The following is a 10,308-nucleotide window of genomic DNA, read 5'->3' on the forward strand; positions in this document are numbered from 1 at the left end:
CACAGACTAACTAACCCGTCCATCCTTTGCCTCCACGGTGGTATTGTCTCCGTTCAACTCCTTCACCTCCACCTCGACATACGCCTCCGCGTCATCTGGCATCCACACACGCTTTGTTCCTACACACGCGCGCACACACACACACACACACACACACACACACACACACACACACACAGACACACACACACACACACACACACACACACACACACACACACACACACACACACACACACACATTGATTGTCTTTGACTCCAATCATGTTCTGAACAGTGAATATGAATTGTTATCATCAAATAGGAGATAATGTGCAAGAGTTAGACTGAAGCCCTCTTTTGTGCAGCTGATCCTAACATTACATTTAATCTTAATCCCAGAGCAACCAGACTAATGTGCATTGAAGGGCCTCAAAGTCCAATGTGATTGAAATGTTATGTGATTGTAATGAGCTGTATGTACAGTATGTATGTATGTATGTACAGTGTATGTATGTATGTATGTATGTATGTATGTATGTATGCAGGGCAGGAATTTCAGGGAGGCCACGAAGGCCATGGCCGTCGTTGCCCCTCAGTTTGGCCTTGTGTGTGCGTGCGTGCGTGCGTGTGTTTGTGTGTGTGTGTATGTACAGTACCATCAAAGGCCTGTGCTCTAGCTGCTAGTTGTTCCAGGTTTGTCATTCTGAGAAACTGCGCCGCATCTCCAAAGTCCTTCAGTTCCAGAAATCGAGACATCTGGACAGACACAGAGACAGTTCAACTATTAATGAATGAATAAATAAATAAATGAATTCATTCATTCATTCATCTGTCCATCACACCATTCTCCTCCTGGCCTGCTGTTTGGTTCATATGTAACAAAAACGATGGAGCTTGTTGCACAAAAATGAATTTCTCTCACTGTTTTACACCTGTAAAGTTCATGTTACTGTAAGTTAGTCCAGAGGCACTGGTTGGGAAGCAAGGAATGAGGGGATAATAGACAGCCTGTCAGTAACACTTAACCAGGCTTTCCACACAGCAGAAAGCCTGGTTGAAGCTCCGAACCGACCAGTGTGATCCGGTCTGAAGCCCCGCCTACTCCAGAGGCCGCCTATCTGGTTGGGCGAAGCAATGTTATTGTTCCCCTGTGTGAATGCCGAATTGAGCAGCCTAGTCCCGTCAGTCACTACACGTGAAACATGGACATACCAAACAAAATATACCTTTAAGAAATTCATAAGATTTCACAGGTCCTATATCACATGTGACACCTTTTGTTCCCAAGAGCATTTGGGAGCACAGATCATATCCATATCCGCTGATCTCAGTTAGTCACACTACACTGGTTTAGAACCAACCAAGGAACCTGAATGGACATCCCGGCCCAAGGCGACCACAATGGAAATAATTCTATTACTTATTAGTGTATTGTTGTTTTTTATTCTCAATTGTCTATTAAACCTTGGTTGCAAGCAATTCAATATATCAATAACATTTTTTTTTAAATCACACTGGTCCACTACCACATAACCAATGGCTGCATCTGAAATTCCATAAGAAATATTACAGTATGCAAAAACTGAACACTACTATGGTATAATTATCACACAATACAATGCAGAAGTGACTACAACAACAACATAACCTGACTTTATATGGTTGACAGCAACCTCTGATGTAAAGTATTGACGTTCAAACACACCTAGAATGTAGATAGATATGTGTTGTGTAGTACCTATGCTGACAACCAGATGGGGCACTTGCCTAACATTATGTGAGGTTCAATACTGTCTGGAATGACATACTAGTCATTCCAGACATACTTTTGTGTATGCAGTCAAAAGTATGCTCAACAACAGTAGCCCATAATTAGTAGGCCTATGTAGTATGTGATTTCAGATGCAGCCAATGAAATCATAACAGTATGGACCTTAGTTGTGTGTTAAAGGACGACTTCACCCATTTTCAACCGATCTTCATAGGTTGCTAATTATAATATGGTACCGTTTTTGAGGGGGGCTGTGGACAGTTCAGAAACCTGCCTACCAGTGACATCATCGATGGGGAATCCAAGCTAATAGAAACTGCAGGCTTTCTATTCCTGGAAAGCTTGCATGCTATAATGGAAGCCATTGTTCTCGCATTAATACAAAAATATATCTAGTTTGAAAATGAAAACCTGCCTAGGTGGTCACATTTCATCATGAGCATTAGTGTAAGATAGGTTGAAAATGGGTGAAGTCGTCCTTTAATAGAATAATTAATCAATTACTTAATTAACTGTAATGTAATCAAGTGTTCCTGACTGAATAATGATGATAATAAACTTTATTTGGCTCAGACTACATAAGTTATAAAATATTTAACAATCTGGCTATCAGGATGCATCACACACAACAGGATGATCTTATAAGATTCTCTTAAACATGCACACGCTACAACATGTTGAAATAAACAGCGCATCATCACACACTACATGATTGTATTAAGATTATCAGGCTTGCCAGAGCAATGCAAATGCAGCACCTCAACATTCTGTGATCACACTGCGGAAGCAGATGTAAGCAACCGAGCCTGTTAAACTTGCTATGGCAATGGACAAACGGTTTTGATATGTCTGGGTCTCTGGGAAGACGAGACTTGTTAAATAGACAGTTGAGTTCTTGCTATCGACAAGCCTCAGCTGTCCAACGCACCACAGGTTGTTTTGACTAGTCGTCGTGTCAAACATCCTTTCATTTAATGAATGAACGTCTGTCTGCTTATAGTTGTTTCATTGGGTCATGCGCCATGCCCGGTGATGTAATCACCCAGAAGAATATCACACATATTTGAAAATGATCGAGGGTGGTCCTGATCGTCTGTGAGCAAATCGGGAGGTTTAAGATTGGATCTTTGTACCGCTCGCACTAGAGGATAATCTTGCCCGATAATCGCTCCCGAATGGGTATACTGTAGGGAACGCCCTCTGATCGTCTGGAGGGGCGTTCCCCACCCCAAATGTCCCCAAATCCTGTAGTGTGAGCCGGGCATAAGAAAGAGATGAAATAAATGATAAAACACACACTTACAAAAAAAAAACAAAGGAAAGAAAGTCAATAAAACATATAAAAGAGTAAAGCATGAAAGGAATAAATCGATAAAATTAATAAAATGGAGAAACAAGAAAAGCTTCTCCATAAAGGTACATTCTGAGAAGAGATTTTTAAAGATTTCACCAATCATACACAATAAAATCCTACTGTACTGTAGGTGTTGATTTATCCATTTTTAGTAACTAAGCAGATCTACAAGCTCACAATATGTCGCATCGCGATGCATTGTGAGCTTGTAGATCGGCTATTGAGTGTACAAATGTGGTTCACTCTCAGATTTAAAATGAACACTGATGAGTTCAGTGTGTATGAAATCAAAGCCATGTTTGTGTGATGCTGTCTTGATAAAGAGACAGTGGACCATTGGACTCACCTTGGCATGAACTGTGGAGTCAGTGAGTTGCGTGCTGTTGGATGCGGGCTGGGATCAAGGGAGTTCAGGGTGAGGTTCTGGTGGCGTATAGGAAAAAAGGTTCTGGATAAAAGGTTCCGGTGTCATGCGGAGACCGTAATGTGTGCGTGTTTGCCGAGGTTTATAAACTCACCTCGCCAAGGTCACCGCATCACCTGACCTCTTCCACTGCAGCTGATTGGCTGGGGGAGGCGTTGTGTGGGGCTTCATAAAAGGACAGCAACCTTCTGGACGGACAGACCGTCTGTCTGTCTGGCTCTGATACCTAACATGGAGTAACCGTCCACAGCTTCCCCTCGCTTCTAACGTTACTAAACTCATCTAAACCCCCCACACATACACCCCCCCCCCCCCAAACACACACACCCACTCTCACACACACCTGTCATGCCAGAAAGCTCATGTCAGCCTCACTAATCTCTCCTCTGTCTATTCCAGTATGTTAAGCTAATTCCTCTCCTCCACCCTCCCCTTCCTCTATCCACTCATCCGTCTATTAATCCAGCCTTCTATCCAGCCGCTCCCATCCATCCCTCTATCCATCCACATTCTCATTCCCGTAACGTCACTCGGTCACTTGGTCAGGGGGTCATGACGACAGAATCACACCTGATTACAAAAAAAGGCAATGTTGTCATTACAATAAGAATAGCTACTAGCTCCGACTGTTTATTGCAGATGCGTATAGTCGAGATAGTTTCGACCCCTAAAGGATCTTCATCAGAAATATATCCTGATGAAGATCCTTTAGGGATCAGAAGAACATTGATGTATGATCTGCAAAAGAAGCTAAAAACAGTGTGCTGACGCTATTTTTACCTGCACCTGTCTACCAGAGTGTGAGGTGATGTTCTACGTTCCTCGTCTAATGTTGCCATTAAAAACATTGAAAACAAGTAAAAAAAAGGGGGGGGGGAAGACTGAAAACAAGTTTAAAACATTGAAAACAAGTTAATTGAAAAGAACTATTGAAATCAAATGAAAAAACATTGAAAACAAAGAAGGCAGGCATCAGAAGCGAGCTGGAGCCCTGTGACATGTGCCCGAGCGAGGTGCCAAGTGAGTGGCCACAGAGAGCAGTGTGAAACCCGCTTCATGCTGAGTGCACTTGCATACTGACAGGGTGGGAAACAGATCATGATCATTCCACCGTCATCAACACCGCAAGCCAAAGGACGTCCTTTGTAGCTGACACCAAATGTACCTGGGCCAAACACCCAAATATGATGAGTTCATCCCCCCCTCCTCTGCTGACTGTGTGGCAGGAATTAATGGGTATTTGTTTAAACATCCACATACCTCACGCACACACACTTACAAGCCATTGTGTCATGACGGTGTGAGGTCTTAACAGATTATCAGATCATAACATGTTTATATTCAGATTTTTATGAAGTTTAAAGACGAGAGAGAGAGACATCACCCTCTTTTTCTCCCTCCACCACTCCACTCCTCTAAGATTTTATTTTCATCTCTCTATAATCCATCTCTCTCTCTCTCGCTGTGTGTCTCTCTCGCTGTGTGTGTGTGTGTGTGTGTGTGTGTGTGTGTGTGTGTGTGTGTGTGTGTGTGTGTGTGTGTCCGTGCGTGCGTACAGTAGGTCATTCCCTGTCCCTCGGGATGTAGCATGTTGATACATATTGGACAGTAAGATATTTTGAGAGGTCATTAAGCTCTTTGACATTTTGAATTGCAGAGTTCAACTTAGTTAAAGTGAATGCTCCTTATTTCATCGAATGTTTTACATTGTAGGATGAATTGATTTAGAATCAGTCTCTGATATTCTGACCATTCATCATTACTATAACATCCTAATCTACCGTACTTCGTCTTTTAGTTTGTCCTTTCCAATGTTCCAAATAGCGTTATTTACATGGCGTTGTGTTTACTGTGACTTATGTTGTTGTGAGAAGGGGTAGTTATGCTAATAACCCCATGAGCCCTAGCTCCTAGGGATGGCCAACCGATAACCGTTAACCGTTAAGAAATCGGCAACCGGTTAATACTAACGATTAAAATTAATCGTAAAAAAAAAGGGCCACTTTTTTTTTTTTTTTTGTTTTTGGCCAAGTCTACACCTGCAACCACACGTGACTTCCACTTTATTCTTCTTCTTCCTCGTCTTTGTATTGGTAATGTTTGTGTTGGAGCGCCTCAGTGCGGCTGCAGAGTTGTGTAACCTCTTCCAGAGAGAGATAGAGACACTAGAAACTCTGCTGGAGACACAAAACCGTAACCGGTTAATAACATGTCTCCATTTGGCCATCCCTACTAGCACCCCTATTCTAGTGACCAACATTTGCTGACGTGTATAAGCTCGGCAAATGTTAGCCGATCTACAAGCTCACAACGCAGCTATTTCCAGGTGCAGATATTTGGTGTAGAGGGAAAAGAACTAGTAAAGAGCCCTGGGGGACTCCGGTCAATGGAGGTATATAGTGTTTAAGTGGTTAAATGATGGTCCATGGTACAACAAAGTATAAATCAGGCTTTACTCTCAGCCCCGGCTGACACAGGGGACTGGATTCTGGGCTCGCTCCCTCTTTCTTCATCTCAGATAATCCGTCTCTCTCATCCCTCTCCCCCCAGCAGCAGCTGTCTGTCCGCCTTTATCTTCTATCTGTCTGTTCATCCCTCCATCCCAGCAGTAAAAAGAACAGTGTCTCAGTCTGTGTCTGTCTTCCTCCAACACTCTACTTCGATCCAGTGTTGCCAGATTCTGTGAGAGAAACAAGCAACCAGGTCTAGGAAAACCAGCCCCAAAAGAAGCGGCTATGGGCCACATGAGCACTTTAACATATACATCAGCTATTTGAAAATAGCAGATCTACAAGCGCACAACGCGTCGCGATGCGACGCGTTGTGAGCTTGTAGATCGGCTATTTTCAAATAAACTCTTGCAGGGAAATGATAATAAGCAGATCTGGCAACCCTGCTTCTATCCCTCTTTCCTTCTATATCGTACTCCTGCCATCACCTCTTCCTCAACAGTCATTCTCAGTCGTTATTTCCTCCAGGGCGATAGGCCCGGTGGAAGAGATTATGTCGGCGGCCATAGCTGAATGGGAAACCAGAAGGTCCCAGGCTCGATTCCCGGCAACCTGGCTATGTGTTGAGGTGTCTATGAGCAAAACATTTAAGCCCTAACTACTCTCCCCTGAGCGCTCATCAGAACCATCTGAGCAAGCCACCAGCTGAGTGAAGCTGAAAACGGAATTTCCACCGTGGGATTATACAGGTCTCCCCTTTCCCTTTCCCCTCTGTGTGTGTCTGTGTGCAGCTAATCTCACAAACCACTGTACTAGTCTGCCTCAAACAACTGCCAGTAGGCAAAGGAAGACACTCAACCCGTCTCTTTTCCAAATCGGCCTCGCGGTGCAATACGATACCAGGCCGCTATACGTTTTAGCCAATATAATTCGTGCGAACCTCCAAAAGCACTTAGATTGCACCCATTCCACCACGAGTGTGAAAGGTTGCACCGAATATCGAAAAATTACCCCCCCCCCCCCCCCCCCCCCCCCGCCCTAGACTTCCTGAGGGATGCAACCCATGACTTCCACGGCCCTGGCTATGCAACCCAGCCTGGCGGAGATATATACGCTCCACAGAGCACCCATTTCTAGTCGTTTTCTTTCTCGTCATTTACTTTTGTATTTTTCTCTCTCTCTTTACCTTCCATCTGTCTGTCCATCTCTGCACCAGTTGTCTTTGTCTGCTGATCCAGTCTGAGTCACACACTCATAATAACACACATACACACACACACACACAGTAACACTCAAAGTAGCGCGTGCGCGCGTGCACACACACACACACACACACACACACACACACACACACACACACACACACACACACACACACACACACACACACACACACACACACACACACAGTGTGTGTACACAAAGTAAAACAGATAATTAGATTAGATTATCTGATTTTAATAAAGCAAACACACAAACTCACAACACACACACACACACACACACACACACACACCCATCCACGTTCACAAAGAGTATATCCCAGTCTATCCCCTGAACAATGGCTACATTCCATAAACATGTAGCTATTAGACCCCACTCGCTCCTACTAGTGTCACTCAACAAACACACACACACAGCTGCTGCCTGTCTCAGAGATCAGGGTTAATTCTTGTGTTTATTGCTGGAGACTCCTGTCTGTCCAAGCCAAGGTCATCTCATTGATTCACTATTGGAGTATTTTTACAGTAGGCTTAAGGGGCGCATTATTAAGAATCCTGAAGTTATTACTTTCAATAAAATCAGACTTTGCGTTAAACTGACAGAGATGTATCGAGGTGATGCGTTGAACTTACATGAACTTACACATCAGTGGCGTGATGAATTAACAATGCGACAATCACCAGGAAGTATTTTGCATTAAGACTACCGGTATTCATATAGATTCCTCATTCATACAGGTCATATTTATTTTTTATGCTTTGCTTTTTACCCCCTTTCTCCCCACTTTAGTTGTTACTTAATTCCTCTCCACACACATTTCTGTGTGTCGTCATTGTTGTTTTATCCTATAGGCTGCCAGTGGGGAGCCCCCACCGAGAGGACGTAGAGCCTTCGTTCTACTCCTCCCGCCCAGGAATCCCCGCTGACCTCTATCGAGTTTTTGGGTGTTTGACTTTGACAGATATAGTACGTAGAAGTATATCCTCATAATGTACTAAATCGTTGCTGTCAGGGAGAAACATCATATCTCCATATTAACTTTGTGTTTTTTCGTAAATGAACGCCCTACTTGATCACACTACAGCGTCACACAAAATCTCCAAAAGTAGCAGATCTACAAGCTCGAAACGCGGCGCGAAGCGACGCGTTTCGAGCTTGTAGATCTGCTATTTTTGAATTGGTTTTGAACATATGCGGTTTCCGACTCGACAGAGACGATATGCTATGTACTTCGTACATTTTTATTCAATTATTTCATTGCATCTTGTGTTGCGTACATTTCCCCCACCCCTCTCTGTTCAGATTAATAGTTCAGTGAGTAAAAAAGAAAAATATGAATGCCTTGTTCACCTCAGTGCCCCTAATATCGCTCTCTCTCTCTATGGTGCCAGTGATCTGTGACAGCTCTCCTCTCCAGCAAGAATCATTCATTCATTCATTCATTCATTCATCCATTCGTCCATCCATCCATCCAGAGATTGGAGGCAACATTCCTTTGTGGCTCCCCTACAAAGCCCGCTGGGAGCTCGGATTCTTCTCTCACACACACACTCTCGTAGAGCCAGTGGGATTATCTATTCTTATGGACAATAACTTTTATTTATAGGTCAGCATGCACACAGAGATATTACGTCATTCACATACTGTACGCACACACACACACACACGTAAAATGGCAAAAACTAATTAAATGAACAACTATCAGAAATGAACAAGGACGTACATGTGTGCAACGCATGCACACACACAAGCAAATAGACACACACACACAAAATGTTTCATAGGTTTGTTCTAGCATCCTGGACTAGCTAGCGTTAGGGAGTTCCCATACACTAGTACGTATGAGCATGATGATGTCACACCATTGTTTTATGGAGTCCCGATTTGAAGCGTGGAGTTTGGCATTGTGACAGTCGCCAGGGCTGGATTAAGGGGTAAAGAGGCCCCTGTGCATACATACGGTTACTGTAGCATCCATAAAGACCCCTTCCGCTACACACAAATCCCACCGTATTCAGGTCACCCTATTCCATTCTCACATGACGTACTGCAGCAAGACTTTTGAACTCTCCCACTTAAGTGTAAACCCTATATGTATATCGTTGTTGTTGGGCAGAAACCTCTTAGCTCCATATTTCCAACGTTTTTGTATTTTTTCTACAATTAACGCCCTTACTACAGGGTCACACAAAAGCATCCAAAGAAGCAGATCCACAAGCCCGAAACGCGGCGCGAAACGAGGCGTTTCGAGCGTGTAGATCTGCTACTTTTACTATTTTTTAATGTGAATCCTGAAAAGCAACTGTTTCGGACATATGAGGTTTCCACCCGACAGAGACGATACACTTAGTTGACCGGAACCGCCCAGGCATCTCCTCATACTTGGTCCGCTACCTTTTTTCACCTCTACACCAAATCTCCTCGCTGAAAATAGCCAATCTACAAGCTCACAACGCGTCGCAAAAAGCTTGCGCCAAATGTTCGCCGCCCAGAATAAGGACGCTATAGGGTTCATGTGGTTAACCACTTGAACCCTCTAGTCTTAGAGAACCGGAGAACCAATCTCTTTGTCAGAAATAGCCGATCTACAAGCTTACAACATGTCGTTGACAGACACGCTGTGAGCTTGTAGATCGGCTATTTTTGGTGAATGTTCCCCCAGAATAGGCATGCTGGGGTTCAAGTGGTTTATTCCATGTCTGAACACAGAACTAGTGGGACAGCTTTTCGCAATTCCAACAATACCAATGTTTTTTTTATTTATCTTTTTTATGTTCCAAATCTTGATATCAATGTGAAAAACCTAGATTTGAGTTTCTATTTGAGTTCATATAATAGGCAAACAAAACTAAATAGGTTTTAGAGATATGTACCACTTTCAGTGTCGTATACAGATAAACTATTCACTGTTTGTTTGTTTTTTACTCAGAAATATACCCGAGTATGCATTTTGGTCATTTTCTATTTCCTGACCAGACCCTTTAACCACTCGAAACCTAGCGTCTCTCTATTCCTGGGAAGTATATTATATTAAACTTCAATATATGAAAAGGACGTTTGACTTCAATTACACAATGAACAAGCAAACAACGCAAAGTCAATA

At 43.2% G+C, this 10,308-nt stretch overlaps 1 protein-coding gene across 2 annotated transcripts in view; it reads right to left on the reverse strand.

The window, feature by feature from the left end:
• Window positions 1–3,738, reverse strand: part of LOC311054335 (myosin-7-like) — a 41,917-nt gene extending 38,179 nt beyond the window's left edge. The window contains exons 1-4 of one of the 2 annotated variants that reach the window (XM_084070224.1): window positions 3,626–3,738; window positions 3,454–3,530; window positions 639–738; window positions 16–119 (exon numbers count right to left, since the gene is read on the reverse strand). In XM_084070224.1, coding sequence (XP_083926350.1) covers window positions 16–119; window positions 639–738 — 204 coding nt within the window. In that variant the 5' untranslated portion in view covers window positions 3,454–3,530; window positions 3,626–3,738. Of the gene's footprint in view, window positions 1–15; window positions 120–638; window positions 739–3,453; window positions 3,574–3,625 lie in introns of those variants that run through there. The other variant, XM_084070223.1, reaches the window with a different exon arrangement.
• Window positions 3,739–10,308: the final 6,570 nt, after the last annotated feature.

Source organism: Gymnoscopelus microlampas (genome assembly GCF_963454915.1).
Source record: "Gymnoscopelus microlampas genome assembly, chromosome: 10".
Taxonomy (NCBI): Eukaryota; Metazoa; Chordata; class Actinopteri; order Myctophiformes; family Myctophidae; genus Gymnoscopelus; species Gymnoscopelus microlampas.